Below are 24,924 nucleotides of genomic sequence, written 5' to 3'. Positions count from 1 at the left end.
GCGACATCATGTTACTGTGTATCGTTCTCAAAGCCCTCTGCAAAGTGATCCATAACCGGATACAAGAGAAGATTGACTCAACTCTCCGACGGCAACAAGCAAGATTCCACGCCGGACGATCCTGTGTGGATCATATTGTCACGCTCCGTATCATCCTGGAGCAAATCAATGAATTCCAAGAGTCTCTCTACCTGTTGTTCATTGAATACGAAAAAGCTTTCGACCGTCTCAATCACATAAACATGTAGGAGACCCGCAGGCGCAAGGGTCTCCCTGAGAAAATCATCGGCCTCATTGAAGCACAGTACATGGCAATTTCGTGCAGAGTACTGCACAACGGTGTTCTGTCCGATTCCATCCGGGTCGTTGCTGGAGTGAGGCAAGAATATATCCTATCACCGTTACTGTTCCTCATCGTAATCGACGAGATCCTGGTAGGTGTGTGATTAATCGTGAATCAAACCGTGGGTTGCTGTGGCACCTAAATGACTTCGAACTGGCTGATGACGTTGCTCTCTTAGCTCAACGGGGCTGTGATATGCAGAGTAAGCTCGATGTCCTGTATGTTGCTTCAAAATCAATAACAGTACAAGCTTTACTCCCAAAATGCATAAACAATGGTCCACCTATAACGTCATACAACCCGTGCTTCTACCTTACCCCATTTCAAATAACTTACCGTATTGTTGCTTCCCGCACTGGAACCGTTGATTAGATTGAGACCCTCTATTCCGTTGATCATTTTGTTGACCGCAATGCCTTTGCTCTTCTTGCTCATATCACCCGCACTAGAGGCCTTTTTACCGCCAAAGAACTTCTTGATGCCCTTTTCACTGTTGCTCTTCACCGACGAAACACTTCCCACACTGCCACCACCCACACTCCCCCCTGCCAGCCCATCCAGCGAGCCCCCCGACAGGAACAGCTGCTTCCGTCGATCCTTCCCACAGCCCAGATACTCGGCGTGCACATCCAGCGAGCTGGTATAGGCAATGTAGTGCCCCACCGACATCCGCGCGCCCACATGCGTTATCACACTGTACAACCGGTAGATGTGCGGCTTATCACAGTCCTGCTTTGGCAAACACGTATTACAGAAGCACCGCAGCACAAACGGCGTCGGAATGTAGCTGTTGATCTTCTCCATGTCCCCGTTGAAGCGCTTCAGCTGGAGAATCAGCTGCCTCGGGAGCACCTCGAACGAAATCGACCGGATCGCTTCCCGGTAGCCGCAACACTCCTCGCACCGGTACTTATTGTCCCCGCGAAAGTACTCCCGCGTTATGCACGAGTTCTAGGAGGAGGAGAAGGAGAGGAAATGTGTTGAAGATAGTGAATTGTTTTGGGTGAGTTTGGGAGGAACTAACCTGGTAGAACAGTTGTGGGTTTTTGGCCGCATCGGACACCTCGCTGGACGCGATCGGAATCGCGATGTCGATCATGGTCTCCTTCTGCTCGGTGCAGGTCTCGCACGTCAAGCACTTGGTCTTGGCCACGGTAACGCCCTCGAAATCGTCCCGAAAAAAGTCCAACCCGAGCGCCTGTAACCGTTCCCGTACCAGCTGTTCGTCCATCGCGGAAGACGTCTTGCCAAACAGGGCCGCCAGCGGATCGGATGCATCGCCTCCACCCCCTCCTCCACCGCCGCCAGTTCCGGCGGCTTTCGGCAGGGTTGTAGCTCCGCTTCTTCCGCCACCGATGCCGCCGGCGCCGCCACCGTTGGTTGCCGATTTTGCCGTTTTTACCGAGTCCTTCCGCCAGCGGAAGGACCACACTGTACTGCTGCTTTTCGGCTCCGGGGCGTACGTTTCTATGCATTCCGGAACGGCGGGGCATCTGTGGAATGGAAGCAGAGTTACATATACAGATCTGTCCACTAGTAACATTCGGAAAAAGTTTGTATACAAAACGATAAAATTGATCTACTTACGCACTAATCAGCACATCCGGATGGTCGGTGATGGTCCGGATCAGCGCCTGGCACGACTCCCGTATGCTGTCCAGCACGCACATCAGAAACTCGTGCGCATCCTGCTGCTGGTTGCCCTCGAACGTCGCGCTGACGTCCTGCACGGCGCGCAGAATACTTCCGGCGTGAAACGGTTCAACCGTTTCGATGTCCTCGTTCCGGTGCAGGTTCTGGAACAGCTCGTGCAGCTGTTCGGTCACCACCTGCCGGTTGCTCTTCGGGGGAAGGTTTTCTTCGCGGGACAGTGGCGTGATGCCACTTACGCTGGTTCCGTTGACACCTACGGCGGCCGAGCCGCCCGAACCAGCGGATGAGGAGGAGTTCGTGGTGGTGGTGGAGCTTCCGAGTGATGCCAGATCTTTACTGCTCCAACTGCGTCCGCTTGGGTTGTGCAGTCCGGGAATGTTCCGCCCGAGGGAGGAGGATTTTAGCTTGTTTTGGTTTAGCCTCTGGTAGACGCTCTCCGTGTCTACGATCAGGTGGTGCAGGTTGTGGATAAAGTTCGGTGCAAATCGGAGCGTGTAAAGGACCGAATTGAGGTAACACGAGTTACCAATGTTACACAAGGTGGCCAACGAATTGTTCATGTTGGCGGCAGCGGCTATGGTCGCGGGAGTTGTCGGCGCAGCCACGGAGTTCAGTAGGTTCTGCTGGTCTTCGCTTAAGGATTGGGCAATTGCCAGCTCCGTTGCAGTGCCCGTGTCAACTCGACCTTGCAGGCTGCTCACCTTGCTTCGAGGAAGTTCATTTAGTGACGCCGTGATGGCCATATCCGTGGCAGAGTTCAGCGGCAGACGACTGCTCTGCATCGAGGTGACCTTACTACGGGTGTAGTGGGGATGACTGGACATTGTTTGCGGCTCCTCCGCCAGTAGCAGGAGAGAGGAGACCGGCACAAAGTCCTGCTGACAGTTAACGCTACTGTTGTACGACGACGGTAGATTGTAGCGCTGTTGATGGTGAATGGACATGTCGTCCTCACCACCTCCCGATACGAGTTTATCTAGTGGCGAAGCTTTGTCCGATGCGGTTGACGTCAGAGGCAGAGGAGAATTCAACGCGTGCAATGGATTCTGTTGCTGTTGGAAATTTTTGGACAAAGAAAGCCGCGAGCTGGAACAACCGCTGTAGGTCTTAATCGGTGGTTTAACCCGGGTATCTTCCAACCAGGAATCGATATCGAAAGCTGAATCTACTGCCACTTCAGACCCTGAAGACTTGGGCTTGTTATCTTCAAACAGCAAGTCAAAATCACTAACGAATTTGTTGCGCACCGGCTCAACGGGTTGTTCCGGTTGTTTTTGTTCGTCCGATGAATCCTCAACGTTTATGGCTTCCACCTGCTCCCAATCGATCTGCTGTGACGATGAGAGCCTGCTCTTCCCAGTCGACTCTTGACTGAGCACCGTCTGCTTCGGTTTCTCCTCTAAAACCGGGGTTTCAACTTTTGCACTACTTTCCACCTGTTGTTTCTTCTTCTTTTTACCTTCGGATTGCCCACCAATCACTAAACTCAGGCAACCAAACTTTCGCTTCCTGGACTTTTCCTCACAGATACTTGCCTTCAAACGCCGCTGGATGTCTTCTTCTACCAGTTCCAGCAAAGATCGCTTCTTCGTCGGTACTTCTTCCGGTTCTGGACTTTTCCGGTTATCCTCCGGTTCTTTCCGATCCCTAATAACACTGTTCTCCTTATCCTTGTAGCGTCGCTTCAATTTAATCAAGGGCCACTGTTGTCGCCCTTGTTCTGGTTCTTGTTGTTGTTGCTGCTGCCGATTGAACCCCCATCCGCAGCCGAGGGGTGACAGTGAGAATGACGACTTCCAGCTGGCCGCGGTCCGCGGTGCTGATCGCTCGGGATCAGCGCTTGCTACTTGCTGCTTGGTGAGATCCAATGGCGCTGCTGGTAGCTGCTCCTCTCGCGATGATAAAAGGTTGAATTTTTCTCCTAGATGCTGCTGTGGCTCCAAAATATCGTCTGGACTTACATCCTCCTGCTCGAGCTCAGATGCGGCTGTTAGCATTTTTGGGTGACCTAAGTGGATCCGAAGAGAGGGAGAGAGAAAGGAAGAAAGACTGTTAGTGCAACGATGTAAAAACACTTCCGGTGGGTGTTGATGATGCTGCTTCTGATGTATTTACTCGTAGAAGTACGGACGGTGGTGCACGCTGATGATAGAGAGCTGCAAGGCTACATGGAGAACATATCACTCAGTTCGCGGGTGCGCTAGTGAAGCTAATTAGGATTAATTTGCAATTAGTCAGCACTTCCTGTCGTATGTGTATACATCATGGACCATCGGTAATACCTACTTCTATGACGAGAACTGGATGACGTAAAGGGTCGCGAATCCATCTCAATCGACTGTTTTCAGTTATGCTAAGCTTTACCAGTTTTTCTAACAATAGACTATCAGAATTTATAACCAATGTGATTGATCTCTTCCAAAGCCACAGCAACAACTGATGTGTAGCACATAGGCCCTGTTATCGATAACCGCAATTACACATCCGTGATTACCTTTTATCAGTTCACCCTTTGCGAAATGTGCCAATGCGTGGCTATGGCTGATTCAACCGGCACACCTCTTATTTGATATACGTATCAACTTTGACCAGCAGACTACACGTTTAAACTTTTCCCCACAAAATTTAAAGCATGTGAAACCACATGTCTGCTTATTGATGCGTGCATTGTCGAATAACTGTCTTTCTTGAAGAAGTTTGGCGCTATCCATCCAACTAAGGCCGCTTAAAATTATTGAAATTCGGATGAAATTGACGTAGTTGACAAAAGTTTTATTTAAGTAGTCCAATACTGAGTCTACTCAATCCCTAAAATTACGTCACAAGTTGGCGCCTATGCCTATGATAGGCATCCCCACTCATCCTCGGCATGCTTCGTTGGATAAATGTACGGCTAGTGCTGTAAAAATCGTCATTTTGCAACTCGTTGCATAAATAACTAGGTTATTAACGATTGACAAGATTACAACAAACGGATTATAATGTGCGACCTGATAGCTTCGATGCGATACATCTCGTCGAATCGTTCCGGTGCTGCAGGCGGTGGTTCTACTCTAGGTTCATGGGAATCGTCCAGTTGGTTGAGATCCCAAGCGCCTAGCAGTATGTCCAAAAGGATGGACGGTTCAACTTGGTGTGATACTTCGTCGGCGTCATTGATTGTAGCGTTTACGCAGTTAGTTACTAAGAGAGCGGATCAGACGAGACGTCGCCGCTCCGGAAGCCACACTTTGTGCATCTGTCGTCCGACACGTTTCACGAGATCTCCGGCGACCCAGCACCAGTGGTTGCCTTGGTGCACTTGGGCGTGTACCCTGTCTTGCACTTCGAAGTTCTTCTCTTTGGCACCATGCTTTTTGTTGAGCTGACGATCCTGCTTGTTATTGGTGCCGTTGGCGAACATGCTGGGTGGACGAAGGAGTTCCAGAGACGAGCGCGGTGTAAGACCGATAAGGATTTCAGCGCGCGATTACCTACCAGGTACACTTCGGCGGCAGGGAGTTGATCTGTAGCAGCAGGTAAGGAAGATTTCAAATGCTTCATCCAGGTCTTCCATTCCCACTTGGATTTGACAGTTGCTGGCCAAAACATGGCCGTTGGGGTTAAAACGGTGATGCTTTGAGGTGCATCACCAGAACTTCCGACATTCCGACATTTCCAAAAATGTTTCTAGAGTAAGGTGGGGCAAAAGTTCGACCCTAGATGAAAATTTAACTTATTTCAAAAAATCGAAGCGGATAAAAATAAACAAATACCGTGTGGTGATTCTACCATCCATTAGCTAAAATTTTGCTGAACAAAGTTACGCCAAATGTCTTTTCAATTTTGAGTTACAACACTTTTTGTATGTGTGTTTTATTCGAACTCTTGCCCCACCACTGGGGCAAAAGTTCGAATCTAGTGTTTGTGGAATTTTGCTAACCGTAGCACACTATTTTGACAGTTTGGTAATAAGAGTACCAGAAACCACTTGATATTTGATGTTGGAACTGGAATACACTTTAAAGTTTGATCTGGATTTTACCCAAACAGGGTGTCTACTCATTTATGAAAATGAAATTCCCTGATATTTCCAGGATTTTTCCAGGTTTTTGAAAATAATTCCAGGTTTAACAAATCGACTAAACTAAACATGTTTTCAGAATTCTAGAAATTTTTGGAAACGCCACTTTTTCGGAAATTTCTAGTTCCAACTATAATGACATTTAAGGAGAACATTCCACCAGCATTTAGGACGGAAGCACGAGATGATTTTCTGATGGATTCTTAATACAATCCTGGCGATACTTTAGAAGAATTTTCTGCATAATTTATTGAAAATTTTGTTCATGAATTTATGAAGGAATTTAGCAAGAAAAACAACAAGAAATTACACTATATTTTTATAAAAGATAAGCTTGGCCGTTCCAGCAGAATTTTTTTCGAGTACAGTCAGGTTTTTTTTAAGCGGTTTTCATTTACGCGGCCGCTTACTCCATACAAAAAAAAAATTTCATCGTCTTATTTTTGCATGATTCGTCGAGAAATGGTGAGACTTTTTTTACGCGTTTTTTTGGATTTTGAACTGAGTTTTTTTTTTACGCGGTACGTATCCCCCGCGTAAAAAAAAAAACCTGACTGTTGTTCCTGTGCAAACTTTCTTTAATATTGTCGGACATTTTAAAAATTGCAGCTAACGCTTTTAAACTAACCCTCAAAGAAACCTTTCAAGCATAGCTTCAGTTATTGCGCACGAAGACCTTCATTGGTTTCGCAAAAGAATCGCTCCAGTATGTATTTTTCAGGTATTTCGCAAGATTCTTCGTTCCAGTGATTCCTCCTTTTATAGAAATTGCTAGCAACATTGTTAGATATATTTATAGGACTTCAGTCAGGAAATCCTTTCAGAGTTTCAAAAGAATTGACTTCAAATAATACTGCTGAATACACTTGAAAATTTTAAAAATGTCCACATAAATTCAACTAGAGGAATTATTTAATTCCTTCAGAATAGTTTTGGATAATTTGGTGTTTTATAAGAAAAATAATCTAATCGTTATAATTTTCTTCCGTGTTAAGAATTTTAAGTTAAGTCAACGGTTTTTCATATATCATTATATAGACATGAATGGTCAAAATTTCATTGCATTCGGTTCATTGAATCTGGAGATATAACAGCTCAAAGTTGGCTATCGGATAATTTTACCTTTTCCAAGAATATTTATAACTTCGTGGAAAATGTCCCGATCTTTCCCAAATTTGGACCACTGATACACAACTAGTTGACGAACTTACAGTAAAAATGAGAATATTTGATGCATTTTTTGAAAAGTCACAGCTAGTTGTACATTTTGTGAAAAGTAAAAATTTTGCCTGTCCCGATCATTTTGTCCATCCCCTGTATATTCATTACATCTGATAAATAATATTTAACGAGCGGGTAGTTAATAGCGGCGCAACCGAAATTTTTATTCGCTTTGAGGCATTTCTAACTGAAAATTTGTATTAAAATGGTAAGCATAGAAAATCCCTGATTGTCACCAAAATTCCCTGAGAATTCCAGGATTTTTCCAGGTCGAGTAAAATTCCCTGATAATTCCAGGTTTTCCAGGTTTTTCCAGGTAGTAGACACCCTGCCAAATCAGGGTTAAATTTACTACACCAAAAATTAGTGATTTTCCGTCAAATTCAGACAAAACAACATCTTTTTTCAACTTTGATCGAATTTTCTCACTAATTCCATCGCTCTTAGAGATACTATGTGCATTTTGCAGAATTTTAGGTTTTTACCTAAAGTTGCCACATGACTCGAACTTTTGCCCCACTATGTGTAAAATATGATTTCCATATCTTTTTTGCAAAAAGTTATACATGCTAAAGCATCTTCAAAATAAACCTAGTTACGCCCCAAAATAAAATATCGTAGTCGATTTCATTACAATTCCATTGCATGCGTTGGAAGGACCATCGCATGTTATAATTTTTTGATCAAAAACCAACATTTTGTCATAACTTTTCGAAATTAAGATCAATTTTCATAATTTTTGGAATGAAAGACTCCTTTTCAAAAAGGGTTCGAACAACCTTGACACCCGGAAGAAATAATTTGAATTGAGCTCAAAAACTTCAAAAGAAACTCTTGCCCCACTCGAACTTTTGCCCCACTTTACTCTAATGCTGGAAATTATGGCAGCTGCAGTGACGTGTTTGGTCGGAATGATATCCGGCCACTTCGGAAATGAATCCACCGTCAAGTAGAAAGTACGTGTCGTTGATGGATCCAGCGAAATCCGCGTGTACTTTTTGCCAAGATTTTTCGGGGATTGGCCACGATTCGAGCTTCGTTTTGGTGTCAACTTTTGCGACCGAGGGTCATTCCTGACAAGTGCGTACTAAAACGGTGTAGGACCAATACACGAAATTTCAAGCTATGGCTCATGCGATCGACACCAGGATGTCCTCTGAGCAGTTTCTCGAGGACTTTCTGCCGCAATTTCTTCGGCACCATAATCCGGAGTATTGTGTTGTTCTTTGCTGTGCGTGCATGCATCGCTCCTGTGAGGGGTGATTATGACAGCATAATCGATCGCGTTCGCTATTGTCTCGCGTGAAAATCAAAACAATAGTTGCACGGGTGTTTAGTGTTCAGTGTTGTGATGTTCTTTGGGTTTATTAATGTGTCCTTTGTTGCGTTCAGTTCATTCCTGCGTGGATTGGACTAAAAGTTTCTGCTCCCTGATGGGGTGGAAACGCGCGACAGGATTTCTTTATTAGATATGTTTAGTATAGAAAAGTGGTCGATTGTGCGCGAAAATTAGTGTTTATTGATCCATTGTCAAATCATATCACCAACCATAGGTGACTCCCAGACTGACAATGTACCCTACTCAACTAACAAAAAAATCCTTCCTGAGACAAACGTGGATATGCAGCGATTCGCGGTTTTTTAACAACGTTTGTCTTGCTAACATTCCCTCCCATCCTCGATGACCGTAAGGACGTGGCCGGCGCCGTTATTGACCTTAATAAAGTTGAGAGCTCTCGAACTGTGTACATTTGAAAATAGTAAGCTAGTCTCAAGCCCTATTCATTGGTTTCTTGTGCCATTTCGATTGCTCTGGTCAATCAAGGAGTAGCAACTACGAATTGTGCGGTCATGTATGCTCATGCTCACTGTACATCAGGACTTCCTGTGCAGCGTACAGCGAGTCCCGACGCACGATGAACAGCTGAACTTCCGGTGTTTCTGAAAGAGGTTTTGCTTCGCTTGGCGAACCTTTCTGTATGAGTTAAGCCTTCAGTACACGCTTTACCGCGAAAACAACAGATGACTGTTTCAAGCTCAATCGACCCCATGAGCTTCGACACCCCTTCGTTGAGCTTAAGGTGTGAGTTGATTAGGCGATAGAGAATGTCTGCGTGCCCGAAGTGGTCTGTGGAGACGTACTCGATACGAAAGTCATACAAAAGCATTATGAGGGCCCACCTCCGGAGGCGGTTGGCGTTGTATGGTAGGATAACACGCTTGACACCGAAAATCGTCAAGAACGGTTTGTGATGCATACACCAGTCTCAGATCTTCTTTCTCTATCCGGTTGTAACGAGATTTGGCGGGCGACAAGCTTCGAGATGCATGGTAGTCCTTAAAATAGTCATGGTAGTCCTTAAAATAACGTTGACAAGTATCGGACCATTGGAAGCTGAAACACTCCTTCAGTTGCTCGTCCAGCAGTTGGCGTAATGTGCGCTTACTTATCTTACCGGTCAGACTACGGCCTGAGTGACCTCTGCTGTACATAGGGAGTCGTCTCAATTCTGCTCGGTCCATGGCTGTGTATCTCCAGTTCCGCACTCTGCGGAGGGTCCGCTAATCGTCCTCCACTTGATCGACCCACCTAGCTCGCTGCGAACCACGTCTTTTTGTACTGGTCGGATGACTCTCGAGAACCTTTTTATTTTTAGTCGGATTGCTACCCGACATCCTGACGACGTGACCCAGGATATATGTAAGACGGGTATACAGATAGCATGGTCGTGTGCGTGGCCGACGGCTGGTGAATTTTCCCGTTTTTCGGTGAACTTTCTGAGTTTCTTATTCTTTTTCTGTTCTTTCGGTTCACGATTGGAATTTATTATGGAAACTTTTTGCACCATAAAACAGAAAATTTCTTCAAATGTGCAAATAACTTAGGAAATCGTTAGGCAATCACTAGCAGGCATCCCTCTGATGTGATCTGATTGCAAATACCGATGATTTTTACTACTTTTCTGTGATGTTTCAAGATTTTAAGAAACCTCACCAGCAGCTGATTGGGTTTGCCATAACAAATTTCGGCTCATCTTCGGCTCTCTTCGGATAAACTTTTTTCGTTGCTAACGAAAAATTTCTCACGCATACCTGAGCGTTCGTGTACATTTTCCCCCCCTGGACGTGACCCGCCCACCGTAGCCTCACGATTTTCGAGATGTGGACAATGGTTGGTTCCCTTAGCAGCTGATGCAGCTCGTGGTTCATTCCAACGCACGTAGGGTCCATGTTTCGTGCCCATAGAAGACTACCGGTCTAATCAGCGTTTTCTAGATAGTTAGCTTCGTGTGACGGCGACCTTTGTTCGATCGTAGAGTTCTGTGGACTCCAAAGTAAGCTCGATTTCCTGGCAAAATGCGTTTCTGAATTTCTCTGCTGGGGTCGTTATCGAAGGTTACCTGTGAGCCCAGTACACGAATTCTTCAACCGCCTCGATTTCATCACTGTCGATAGAAATTCGGGGTGGCGGGCGCGGTGATTCTTCCCTGGAGCCCTTTGCTATCATGCATGTACTTTCGACACATTAATGACTAATCCGATTCGCCTGGCTTCGTTCTTTATCCGAATGTACGTTTCCGCCATCGTCTCAAATTTGCGAGCTATAATATTTATATCATTAGCAAAACCAAGCAGCTAAACAGACTTCGTGAAAATCGTTGTTTAAAATCGTGTTTATCCCCGCTCTCCATATTACACCCTTAAAACAATGTTAAACAATAAGCAGATTCGAAGGGACTCGAGAGTGTCCCTGATACACGAACTACGCACATCACTCAATCCATCGTCGCCCTGGTCAATTGTATTAGTTTATCCGGGAATCCGTATTCGTGCATGATCTGCCATAGCTGGTCTGGATTGATTTTATCATACGCCGATTTTAAATCGATGAACAAGTGATACTTCTTTAACTTGACTGTGAACTCGACTAGGGGCAACGATCAGTCAAGTTCCCCGACGGCACCGTTAAGGTCGTCGAACTCACACTCAGGGTATTTATGAAAGCGTAGTAAGGCTATAGTCAGTCAGACCGTGCAGATTTGGTCATCGTTATCAAGTTCTAAAAGTTATTCATCGGTCGGCTTGGATCTTCGGGTCCAAGAAGGGAATACCCGTCTGCATTGCCAACCATCTATAACGTTTCGCTGCTATGCGACGAATATGCTCGGCGTCTTGGCCCTGCTTTCCTTGATGATCAATAAACACGTGAAGTCCGACGAGGATTATACTACCTTCAATGCTGGTGCAGGTTCAATCTCCACGTGCTGGGTACATTGCAGAGCGCACCAAAGACGTCCACCGCGTCCGACAGTCTACCGAAGAAAGAGGCAGAGTCATGGCCAACCTTGATCTGGTCGGCACCGCGCTGACAGTTAGGCGTTACTAGGGGTGTGTTGTGAACTACCCGTTAGCATACTGAGGGGTAAGACTACGCACACGCTAAAGCCACACTACTGAGGGAGCATTCGATACCACACATCCTCCTCCTCCTCTTAAAAAAACAGCTGTAATCTTTTAAAAACTTTTTTTATGAACTATGGTGACAAATGCACGAAATCCATTTCGAAATTTAAGATTGTTTACAAATAAGTATCTGTTCTATACTATAACTGCGCTCTTTATGATCGATTTCATGGACTCATATACAGGGGATGGCCAAAATGTTTGGGATAGGCAACTTTTTTTCTCCCACAAAAAAATTCAACATGCTGTAACTTTTCATAGAGTGCATAATAAAATCTCAAATTTTGACTGTTTGTCAACCTATTATATGTGCATCATTGGTACAAATTTGGGCTCGTTTGATTAATGTTTCGCAAAGTAAGAACCGTTGGGGTAAAACACTATTTTTTAGACAACTCATTTTTGAGCTGTCATATCTCGGAGACCAGTAAACCGAATTGAATGAAATTTTGAACGTAAACTAACAATATGTATATGCTTCACAAACGATTAAAACATAGGTACTTTTTAAACGTAGAAAAAAGTTATCATGGATTGACACTTTTTGGATTTTTCTCGAAAAAATGTAATTTTTTTACATCATTGTCAATTAATTTTAGTGTTGATATTCAAAGATTTTCCACTTCTGTTCTCAAATTATCTCTAATCAGATATATTAGAGCCTATTTAGATTGAAGAAAGAACACGTTTAGTAATTTTGTGTGGTATTGTAAATTTGACTTATTTTCCTCTATATGGGTAAAAATTTCAACCCGGTATAACTTAATTCGCCGTATAATAATATTACATTTTATTACGTCGTATTAAGTATCAATATATTGTTGATAAACGTTAAAATTTTTATTCAATTCGGTTCACTGGTTTCCGAGATATGACAGTTCAAAAATGAGTTGTCTAAAAAATAGTGTTTTACCCGAACGGTTCTAACTTTGCGATACATTAATCAATCGAGCCCAAATTTGTACCAATGATGCACATATAATAGGTTGACAAACAGTCAAAATTTGAGATTTTTTGATGCACTCTATGAAAAGTTACAGCATGTTGATTTTTTTTGTGGGAGAAAAAAAGTTGCCTATCCCAAACATTTTGGCCATCTCCTGTAGATCCTCTCACTACTAAAAATGAATTTTCTATATAAGATACCATACATACTACAAATGCAACGCCTAGATGTTAAAGGTTTAATTGAAAATCACATCAGCATCCCGAAGCATCGTGATTCAGTGCAGAATCGTTCGTTAGGGCCGTTAGATGGGTTGTTCCGATGCTTAGGTGTTCACTGGATGGGCAAAATCTAACTTAAAAGCACTGCCAATGTCAAACACGAGTTTGACATTTAACCATTGTCGCATCGCTACTCCTTCATAAGGAACATTTTCGAAAGTTAACCTTGTGAGTAAATTTATAAAGTCCATCAAAAAATCGAAAGGCAGCAATCTTTTCTTTATTACCTTAGACCTAAACTATTGAAGTTGCAGTGCCTGATTAGTTACAAAAATATTATGGCAACCGACTGCGCATATGTTACTTTGTGTTTTTCTTTTGTCCTTTTTCACAATGTGTAGAAGGTTTGACAAATATTGGAAAAATAAAACAGAACAATTGATTGATGCCAGCCGGTGCACTTCTATATCGTTACTTGCATCCAGGGAATGAAATTATCAGCCAATTGAGACGAAAATTGGCGTTTTCCGAGCTACAATTCAACGATTTTTTTTCAACGAGAAATGTTTATCGTTCGCTGCTGTTGTCCACGACCAAAGATAGCCGAAAACTGAAAATCGCTCTTGCCATTTTCGCTATCCAAGTTTATCACCTTGCCGGTTATCGCAATAATTATCAGGAGGCAAATAACAAAAATTGTGCCGCCAACGGGATTCGAACCTAGACCCTCCACAAACATGTTTCTCAGCGCGCACCATAACCACGCGACCACACAAGCTGTTCGAAAAGAGGAAGAAATTTGATTCATAAAAGCTACCGTGTGCGCACCTAACTTTGCGCAGGTCCAAACTTTGCGCATTCTTGTAAAATAATCAAAAAAATAACTAAATGTCAACATTTTCACCAGTTTAATCATTGCACTAGCATTGTGTAAGCATAAACATTATTTGGCGAAAATTATATTACCATAAAATCTTTGTTTATGTTGAATAATAAACAAAAAATACACAAAAACGTCAAAATTTGCCTCGCCTTAACACGGCTGCCAAGAAGTAACTCTACTAAAAATCAACATTTTCTCCGATAAAACTGTACAACGATGATTAATTTTGCAGTTAATTTACAAAAAAGGTGATATTCTAGTAATATCAATCACAGTTCGTAATATTTTTTTCAATTTAACTAGTAAATAGTGGTGCGCAATGTTTGGAACCAATATTTGCACTGTGTTCCTAATTTTTGCGCACTTTCAGTAAATGCATGATGAACGTGAATACATGACTTATGAACCATTTAAATATTATGTAACAATTGTATTGACAATTTCAGGCCTACCTCCACCATGTAGCAAATTTTGTATAGAAATTAGTAGAAAATTGTGTGAACCGTAGCACTACGGCAGGCACTCTTGGTCTGTCTACAATGTTACGTGATTTGTGAACAGTCCTTCATTTGACTTTTCCGGCGGTCAATGTTAGGGGCGATTCAAATATGACGTCCACCATTTTTTTTAATTTTAGAACCCCCTCCTCCCCCGGGTTACCCCGTCACGCTTCATAGTACCTATAGCTAATACATGGCATATCACACTTTTTCAGAAAACTCCAACCCCACCCCCCTCCCACCAGAGATGGACGTCATATTTAAATGATCCCTTATTGTTCCTATCCGTAACGATCACTCCATTTATCAGGAGGCTTTTACCTTTGATCTCTACCCACTGGAAAACCCCTCATGAATTTTGGATTGTTCACAGGGTAGGTGCCTAGTACGAACCGCAGACGAATTCAAGAACTGCCGGAGGCCTCCGTCGCCCCTCTCTCGTAGGACAAAGTATTTCAACAAAGATCAGTTAAGAGCACACTACCTGAATAACTTTAGTTCAATGGGCAAACATTATATAATAGTATTTTTGATGACTTTTTCAAGCAATCCATAGCATGCGCAAAATTAGGCACACCATGCGCAAAGTTAGGAACAATCGAAGATTTTGTGCGCAAAGTTAGGAACAAGGCAATGACATTGTTTTTCTATTTTAAGTATTTTTTGGTTCATATTATGATTTTTTAAATATTGCAGACTCAAAGAAGGATCATTAGTCTATCGTATAAGCATGTTGTTCATGCTATTATTTGTTTATTTGTATTTTTTATAACGATTAGAAATTTGATTTTTCTTAACTGCGCAAAGTTTGGTGCATACACGGTACATTTGGTGGTGACGGCCAGGCGGAAAAGCGAACAAAGCACAGAGAGCAAACCAGACGGCTTTTTATTTCTGGTAATTCATTTTCGGCGCGGCGGGACGAGCGAGAACACATTCTCGGGAGAAAACCGGGTCTGAATTTATCGCACGTCTTTTTTCGCCGATAATGCGTGTGAGAGTTTTCTATGATCGCGATCGTGATCGATAATTTCATTCCCTGCTTGCATCACGACCAAAAACCCAAAAATCGGATTTTATGAAACATCATAGCCGTGTGATTAGAGTCACCAAACGCCATGCTATGGGGTGAGAGTTCGATTCCCAATTTGGGTGATACCTTTCTTCATAGAAAAGGATCTCAGGTCAATTCTTTCAAGTTCACGTAAAATTTTACCACTAACACTCCCCCCCCCCCTTTTACACCCACTGCTCCACTAAAGCACCCACTACGTCCAAAACGGTGTTAGATAGGTGTCCCGTGTTTACAGAATGGTTCGTCATCCCGTCGCTACATCGTAAGGGCTGCTTGGAACAGTAATTTCGTGGTCATCCCGGTATGCAGGGAATGAAGGCCTTCGCCCGATGTTATGTCTACTAACCCAGCATGGACGTCGACATAACCGACTTCGTCCTAGTATGCCATCAGTGTACGCCCGTAGTTAGATCACCTAATCACACTACGCCAATTCCGTGTACCAAACGTCCATTTGGACTAGTTGACCCGTCGACTCGTCCCCCGAACGGCCGGTGATCACGACTATTCGGGCCCTAGCAAACTCGCATGTCATGCCTCGAGCATGTGTGCTTTGCTTGTCAACAACGCAATTATTGCAACACTCATCTCTGAACTAACTATCATACATTTCTATACGAACCGCTTGACGAACTATCCCCATCGGATGCTTTCAACCCAGTCATCACATACGGCACTTCAAAAGGCTTTCCGCAGAGATACTAATGTTCGCCATATCATCTGGGGCAGCAGCTCAGACATTAACTTGAGAGGCTCCAATGTGATGGAAAACTCAAGAAATACAGATCTTGGATTACTTAGCAAAGGTAATCGCCCAACCTGCATGGTATCTGCTAGAGAAGAAGCGACATGCATAAAGCTTTTATCTAGCAGAATTAGTCACGAGTTAACCAACATTTGAATGTTACTTCGCAAACTTTGCGTTTTGGGAATCTGATTTAAATGACGCTGTTGATACTACAACGTCCTTCATCATTGAAGCATTTTAACGAGTTTTCTTTTGCGGTCTATGAAGAACACAATGCCTTGGTGGAACTCTAAACTGACCAAGCTCAGGCAAGAGTTGTAACCAGTGTTGAAAATTTCATTTCGTCATATCTAAATTCAATCACCTACTGCTCATTTTAGATGCTGAACCTGAGAATATGGTATATGAAAAACTTGTACGGCTAGACTAGTTCTGCAAGAAAGTCACGGAAAAATCGCCATTTTATGAATATTTAAGGTAAATGTCACGGACTACCTTTGAAAAATGCCAAATGATATTCACCGTGAATATCATTGGCATTTTTCGAAGGTAGTCCGTGACATCCACCAACTTCAAATATTCGAAAAATATCATTTTTTCCGTGACTTTCTTGCAGAACTAGTCTAGCCGCACAAGTTTTTCATATACCATATTCTCAGGTTCAGCTTCTAAAATGAGCTGTAGGTGATTGAATTTAGATATGACGAAATGAATTTTTCAGCACTGGTTGTAACAAACGGCGTTCCTCTGGATCGGAAGCTTAGGGAGGCTTCAAGTCGATCTATAAGAAAGCTTTCTGATCTGCTGAACGATCTGGCTAGAAAAACCTTTGTACAAATGTTTCCAGTTTCAGTGGTGTTGGTCGGTTGAACCAAATCCATGCAAAATCTACCGATTCCCGAGTGAAATAATTTCGTTTGACAAATGCCGATTTCATTTTCTCTTTATGAGAGAGTTCTTCAAGAAAGTTATTCATTTCCCTGGATGTGTGTGTGCATCAGAGGCGTCTAGTAACCTCCCTTTCCATCTGTTCTGCGATCCAAAAATCGATAAATACGGCAAATTTATGTTTAAATACAAAAGGGTAATAATTTAAATCACTATTAACACCGTTACTCATTTTGCGGGCTCACTTGCAAAAAGAGGCAGGTTCTCCAAAAAGAGCGCATTTGTTTACAAATTTTCTAGATTGGTGCTCTTGAAAACGTGAGTAGGGGACCAAGTCGGCCATTTTGGCAGCCATATTTGTATTCTCTGATGCTTGTCCTTAAAAATGTGTACTTGTATAGGTATATTTGAGGTTACAGAATCGTCATTGGTGTGGATATTACATCTTCGGATTAATCTGATGTCTTTCTTGTAGTTCTGATTATCTGGCTTTTGCTCGAGATATCATAACTATAGAGTAATGCGGGGCAAAAGTTCGCACCTAACAGATTTTACAAAATAGCTATTAAACGAAAAGAAAATAATATCGTTTTTCTTCGTTAAACGGGTCCCTATCATGTTGCCTTCAAAACGTAGTACTAGATTTTTGCGCGTTCCTTTTGTAGTTTTAGTAATATAATTTTCAATACAAGTACTCCAATGCGAACTTTTGCCCCATAGTGGGGGCAAAAGTTCGCATTATGCGGGGCAAAAGTTCGCACCTTGAAAAGCGTAGTTTATTGGTGTGATGTTTATTTATTTCATGGCAATTCATGTTCGTCCTTTCACTCTAGTCGAGAAATCTGTTTCTTTCTTTTCTTAGCATTACGGCCCAACTGAAATACGACCTGGTGTTCAGCTTTGGTATACAATGTATTTTATGTAGGCTTCCACAACTGTTAGCTAGAAGCTGTCCTTTCCAGCATTACTGAAGTTATCAAAATACATTGTGGGGTAATCATAGAGATATGTGTTGCCCAAAATACATGAAAAAAAAATCAATGTGCTGCAAAACTATTGAACGGGACCGTAGTCGGATCTTATTTCCGTCAGTATGGGGATAAATTATAACTGTGAATTTACAAACTATGCTATGAAAGACCTCGGTAAAGTAGATGAACATAACATGACCTTCAGAAACAGACAAAAAGACAAGACGAGGATAACGAAGAAAATGTTTTAAAATGTTTTTATGCAATTCAGTATCATAATTTACATTTTATATAACTCATTTGGGTATAATAATGGCCATTTTTTCCGAACTGGTTCATTATGCAACTGAAATGAGTTGCGTAATGAAAAATAGTTGTATAATGTTCATAATGCAACTCATTTGAGTTGCATTATGAATATTATGCAACTCAAATGGGTTGCATTATGAAAAAAATCATTGCATAAAATTTTGTATGGAACTCGTTGCAAAACTCGATTTTTTCAGCACTCTTCGTATTTATCTAACTCGGCAAGCCTCGTTAGATAAATGTACGACTCGTGCTGAAAAAATCAACTTTTTGCAACTCATTACATAAATAACTATTTTAGCCATTTTGCATTTCTCGATTTAAATATGGGTGAACATAATGTTTGCCTTACAATCGATCCTCTTACAAAACTCAGTTCAAACCCTCTGCTGGAACGATTTCAGAGTGTATCCCGGATAAAAAATGACCATTCATTACATGGTAAATATTATTAATATATGACTGCTTTTATTGTTCACAATAAAACACACAGTAGATATATGGTTACTTTTTCCAATAGAAATCAATCCGATATAGTTCGTACAATAAGTGAACATTAGCTTTATTAGTGACTAATTGATTCGATTGTTTTTCAATCGTTCTTTAATAATTTAAAGTTACTATTAGTAAAAAAATGAGTTGTTTTTATACATTTGGAAAAGTGCCTGCAAAGTTCTCATGGACTTTTTAAATATTAAAAAAGAGTTTATTTCTCAAATCCACTTAAAAACAATTCGTCACAAATTAATAACAATACATATTATTGTTGCTTGGATCATGTTATTCTACTCTGTATAATCAAATACAAAATCACTTGACATATTTTTTTTTAGTTTTCGTTTTAAATTTGAGTACAGTAGATATTGGCAAGGGAAGCTGTCTATTAAAACCTGAAGAAGTACTTATAGAACACTTGCTGAAAAGCAGGTTTATCCAAGTGAGGACGTTATTTATTTATTTTATTTTTTTTTTATTAAAAAGACGCGGACACGTTCAATGCTTCCAGTGAGCACGACACTAGACAACGGACTAGCATGCAACGCCCAGTGGCACAGCCGAAAACTTTTCCTGACAGCTGCGGCGGGAATCGAACCCGCGCTCCTCAGCACGATGCGACTAAGAGCTTGGTGACCCTAGCCGCACGACCACGGAGCCACACAAGACGTTACGACAAGAAAAAGATAAACAATGATTTTTCTGTTGTTTTCCAATAAATTAAATGAATCTAGTAAATAGAAACTATCATTGATACTAATACAAAAACAACTAGTTTAATGGGTTCGATTGAACCGATGTTAAAATAAACATGCAATAATATTTGTTGTTATGTTAACAGATTTCGCCTTTGAAAAACCATAGAATTTATATTTCCCGGTAACATTTTTCTCCCGCATTTAAATATGGCCTTATGTATATATTGTGTACGATTTATGGTATGGATTATATGACCTGAGATCTGACTTGTGATATTTGGCAGTTATTTGAAAAGATTGATGATAGATCAGATCTTATCAACAGCTGCCAAGCAATACATACCAGACATCAGAGTGTTTGATTCTTATCATAAAATGTGCATATCATTCTGGTGGCCTTTGGTGCTCGTAATGCGGGAAATATAAATTCTATGGGTTTTCTTAAGCGAAAACTGCTTACAAATAACAACAAATATTATTGCATTTTTATTGTAACAACGATTCATTTGACGTCATTCAATTTATTGTATTTGTATTGTAAGAACAATGAAAAAACATCAGGATAGATTGTTTTCTTTTGAAAATGCCCTAAAAATGTCTCATAAAAACACAATACATTCTACTGTTTTTCGCGACACAATGTATGAAAATTTTCTCAAAATTGTATGGTTAAGATACATAACGGCCACCATTTTTTATTGTAAAACTGCCATTTACCATTCGTCGAATGGTAAAGAACAATAGGGGTGATGGTGAGTGTGCTGTGCAAATTACAATATGTTTAATGGTGAATATTTTTCGAAAAAATGGTGTTGTAACAATAAAATTTATTGTATTTTTATGATATTTTTTATCAGGGATACTACATATATTATACATACCGTAAACTGGGGTGTAGTTGATCAGCGGGGTGAACCTGATCACTCGAATACCCACGGATATCGACTTTCAAGGAAGTTACCAATCGATTGTAATGTTCCGTCATTGGATTACGAATGGCTAAAATATAATTGTTTACTTCCTTGAAAGTCTATATCCGTGGGTATTTGAGTGATCAGGTTCACCCCACTGATCAACTACACCCCAGTTTACGGTATATAGTAGTTTCTATACGAAACCATCATAGCTTCAAAGATTCTGTAATTATATTGATGTACTACATTCAGAAATCTAGTGCGAACTTTTGCCCCACAGCTGCTGCGAACTTTTGCCCCACCGTCAAAGTTTTAACAATGTCCCTTTCTGCAAGAAGCGCTAGTAGTTTATTGTTTATTCGAGTGCACCTCTCGAACTACTATGGGATAACGATTCTCCGACATCAAGAGGTTATGAGGTTCTTGTTCTTCCTGTTACTACAAATTCTTATACTAAAAAGTCCAAAAATTTTATCAAAACACCTAGAAACACATTTTTCCGCATAACTCTGCCACACCATAACGAAATCGTTCCAATTTTTGTTGACAAGTAACTGGCCTGATTATGTGTCGAACCCATACAAATTTGTTTGGGTTCTTAACTCGTGTTCGGAAAAAGACCCACTGCGAACTTTTGCCCCGTGCGAACTTTTGCCCCGCATTACTCTACCTAGCAATCAATGGAGCAGAAGGGATTTATCCTATTTTGTTTTCAAATAGTTTTCAAATACTTCAAACATATTTAAAAAAATCGGTATATTCCTTAATCCTGTCAAAATATTATAGTAAAGTTTATCCCGAAAGTGGGCCGTCCGTCGTTCGACAAAGCAAAGAGTTTCAGGCCTGTCAGTTTGAACTCTTACGGCGCCGACATAGTGCCGCTTCAAAGTGAGAGTGGGAGTGCGCGTCCAAAGGATTTTCGTGGATTTGCTGTTGTTGATATTCTTTTTTGCGGCTTCGCACACGCGAATCTGGAAAGTCCACAGTGATTCTTTTACACAAAGTTGTTTACGATATCGAGATGGCTTTTGCTCAAAAGCAATCTTTTTATTTTGTCTGTATTAACGAGATTTTTAACCCTAGGCTAGTTCATCTCAGCACCCACGCTTTACTTCCCTTCCGAAGGAAGAACCCACATTTTTGTGTGTATGTCGGGAGTGGGATTCGATCCCAGGTCCTCGGCGTGATAGTCTTGTGTTCTAACCACCACACCAGGTCCGCTCCCATAAAAGCAATCTTGTTCACGGAATGGAATTCATCCTTAGCGTCCATGTTAGCGTCTCTGTGATTCTGATATCAATATGAATGAACAGATCACGTTGGATTGATAGAGGGTAATTCCAAGCATTGCTGGACCTGGACACTATATTGAAACTTGTATCCGATTTTACAACGGGCCGGTTCATCCAGGCTTGACATCAATTGACGTCTAGAAAAGGAAAGGCAATGTACGTACGTACATTTCGACAATGGTACTAAGTGCCTCGAAGCACGGAACTAACTTCGGTACCTGTACGAGATGATAAAAGATCAACAACATAAGGAAATGTTTGCTAAACATTACTAGGAGGACGGGACTTAACATAGCACTTCAACCCACCGAATGTTCCGGATTTCGGAGGTCTTCGGGTAGCCTCAGTGCAGTCTACTAAGATCCGTAAGGTAACAGGAAAACACTTTGGACTTTGAAAATTTTGGAACACTTTTGGTTATTATGCATCGTACTGGTTGTCCTCAACGTTTTCTTCCATAGATGCTAAATTACCAATAGATCTTGCATCTTTATATAGCAGACATACCACAATGTTATTATTTCACTAGATATATACCAAAAGACGTCGAAATTTGGAATGGCGCTTACGTCATATTGCAGAATTACGGCAGTGGTCAGAACAATAGGTTCACTGCAGCGCAAACAGAGCACAGGCAGGAGCGGATCTGGTGTGATGGTTAGAACACTTGACTATCACGCCGAGGACCTGGGATCGAATCCCACTCCCGACAAACTCACAAATGTGGGTTCTTCCTTCGGAAGGGAAGTAAAGCGTGGGTCCCGAGATGAACTAGCCAAGGGCTAAAAATCTCGTTAATACAGATAAAAAAAAAGAGCACAGGCAAAGACAGTTGTTTAGAGCGATAGATAAAATACGAGGGGCTAGCTAGATGGTATACATCCACTCGTGGCTACCTTCTTTACGGTAGAATTATGTTAGATATACATAGGAGTAGAAGCAGATCATTGGACAATTAGCCATATGGAAGAGCAGTGATGGATATGTGTCGAAGATAACTGGACGGAGGGTTTTCATTCTCATGTACCATCTCTTGAACTGCTTCGTATTGAGTTCACGATCCCGAAAACGATTGGTCTCTGATCAAAAAAATCCAATGAAATCATCATAAACTACTACAGAATTACGCATAATTCTATGTAGGATGTTTTTATTCTCAAGATACGTAACCATCCTCATTTTATGTTGTTGAAGTGGCATTTTCAATAAATGTTATGGTGGAAAACCATAGGGTTTATTGTTGATCTATCGTTTCAAACATTTGAAGTACTGAAGGCTACCATTCATTTTAACGTATTGTAACAATCCTATCTGTTGAATTTCTATGACCATTTTTATCAGGGGTCAATTATGTTTGTGTCAAATATTTGATCATTGATTACTTTGATCAATATATTTGATAAAATATTTGGCCAAACTTAATGCAGCAAATATTTGATAGTATAACAAACAGTGTAAAATGGAACCTTAACTAATTTGTTGAAGCAGAATTGCAGCATGCTGGTCAACGTGTTTACAGGCCACTTCCGACTCAACTATTACGCACGAAAATATTCAGCACACTGAATTAGGCCGTTACAAATATTTATTTCACTTTTTGTCCCACCACTCTTTGACTGGTCGAGGGGGGATAAAAATAATAAAGCATTTAATCTGAAAAATATTTAAAACTCATCGGATTTTTTAAAGAATTTTCATCAAACCCCAAAATTTTGATAAATATTTTTTCATCTGCCCCCTCAAAATGCAAAATCGAGCCAACATTTTTTGAAGGGGGGGCGGGGGGGGGGAGACAAAAAGTCAAAATATAATTTGTATCAGCCTTATTCATATGTTAAAACTGTGAATCCGATAATGGAACTTTGTATTATTTATAACTCTCCAGTTTTTACGTCACTGCGTTTCCGAGTACTTGGGAAATTGACTTCAGCAACTTGGATCTCAAGAACATTCAGTTGTTCTAGGCTCTCTTAACGCTTCATACCTGATCCATAATCCATGCACAATTATACCTGAATTATCCAGATCATTTGGATGGAGAACATCTCTGCGTTGAGCGCCATATAGGTACAAATACAGGCTCTGGCAACTTTTCCATCACCACCGATTCCAGAAAAGCTCTCTAGCACCCATCATCATTGTTGTCGGTGGTTGACAATCCAAGAATTTCGATTTTCCCCAAGTCATTCTTTATGCCGGAGCAGAGGCGAGGAGGCGGTGGACCAACTTCATCCATTTTTCAATCATCACCGGAGCCGTTGGAGCTGTGCGAGGAAAAATCCAATTCCAAGCCCTCGAGATGTGTGTTCTACTAGCGAGTCGCGAAATCTGACTATATAGACTGGAGATAGGTAGGTTGGTTGGTTGGTGGGTATGTACGCGACTATTGCACTGTAGGTACGACCAACGTAGTTACGGCGCTTGAGACACACAAGAGGCTATCGATTTTCCTCCCATCTCTCAATGTGCTTTTAAATAACAATGAGATGGCAGCAGCCGCGGCACATATCGTCAAAAGTCAATAACCGGTCCAACGGAACTGGGGAGCTGGAGCAGCAGTCAGAAGGTAGAGTTTGGCTCTTGGCGCATTTGTTCGTGACGATAATGATGCTGTTGCTGCTGCTGGTTCCTCTTCTCTGACAATAACAACGGTGGTGACAATCAGGAAAGTTCTATGCCATCATGTGCATGTGGCTGAAGGGAATACGGGGGTATTATGGATATCTGGACCACTTTGTATTGTGTGACAAGCTTAAACAATATAAATACTATAAAATGTATGGTTGGCGTTTGCGATTTATTCCAGAAAAATAAAATGTAATGATGTTACTATACATCGTATGGTGCATAACGATAAGTAGAAGTGTTATTGCACTGTTTTCTGTATAGACGTCGCAATAAAGAGTTTATTGTCCCTTCAATATCGAGATATAGAGAGTCAACTGTAACTCCAGCATTGAATGCTATCGTTATTGTATGGTAGTACAATAAAGCATTCTGTTGAACGGAAAAATCATACAACAACGATTATATGTATCGTTCAAACTCAAGATCGTTCGAGAAAAAAGTTTCTTTTATATTTACGATTCTTAAAAACCTGATATTATATATTGTTAACTGAACATTTACGATACAGAATACAGTTCATAACCATAAGTTATATTGTCATTTTATAGTTTTTATATGGTAACCATAAAAAATGCATCGTAATGTCAATTTCTTGATTTTGCTTTGGCTGAC

The 24,924-nt window shown here is 41.4% G+C and overlaps 1 protein-coding gene across 4 annotated transcripts in view; it reads right to left on the bottom strand.

The window, feature by feature from the left end:
- LOC109431177 (uncharacterized) overlaps nt 1-24,924 on the bottom strand; it is a 58,878-nt gene that overhangs the window by 19,378 nt on the left and 14,576 nt on the right. For 3 of the 4 annotated variants that reach the window (XM_029855777.2, XM_019707386.3, XM_062844113.1), the window contains exons 2-4: nt 1,931-4,004; nt 1,368-1,836; nt 680-1,294 (exon numbers count right to left, since the gene is read on the bottom strand). In XM_029855777.2, the coding sequence (XP_029711637.1) occupies nt 680-1,294; nt 1,368-1,836; nt 1,931-3,993 (3,147 nt within the window). In that variant the 5' untranslated portion in view covers nt 3,994-4,004. Of the gene's footprint in view, nt 1-679; nt 1,295-1,367; nt 1,837-1,930; nt 4,005-4,282; nt 4,415-24,924 lie in introns of those variants that run through there. The other variant, XM_062844112.1, reaches the window with a different exon arrangement.

The sequence above is a fragment of the Aedes albopictus genome, chromosome 1 (genome assembly GCF_035046485.1).
Source record: "Aedes albopictus strain Foshan chromosome 1, AalbF5, whole genome shotgun sequence".
Lineage (NCBI taxonomy): Eukaryota > Metazoa > Arthropoda > Insecta > Diptera > Culicidae > Aedes > Aedes albopictus.
Note: the sequence above shows the minus strand (reverse complement) of the source record. Positions and strands in the feature narration are given on the sequence as shown.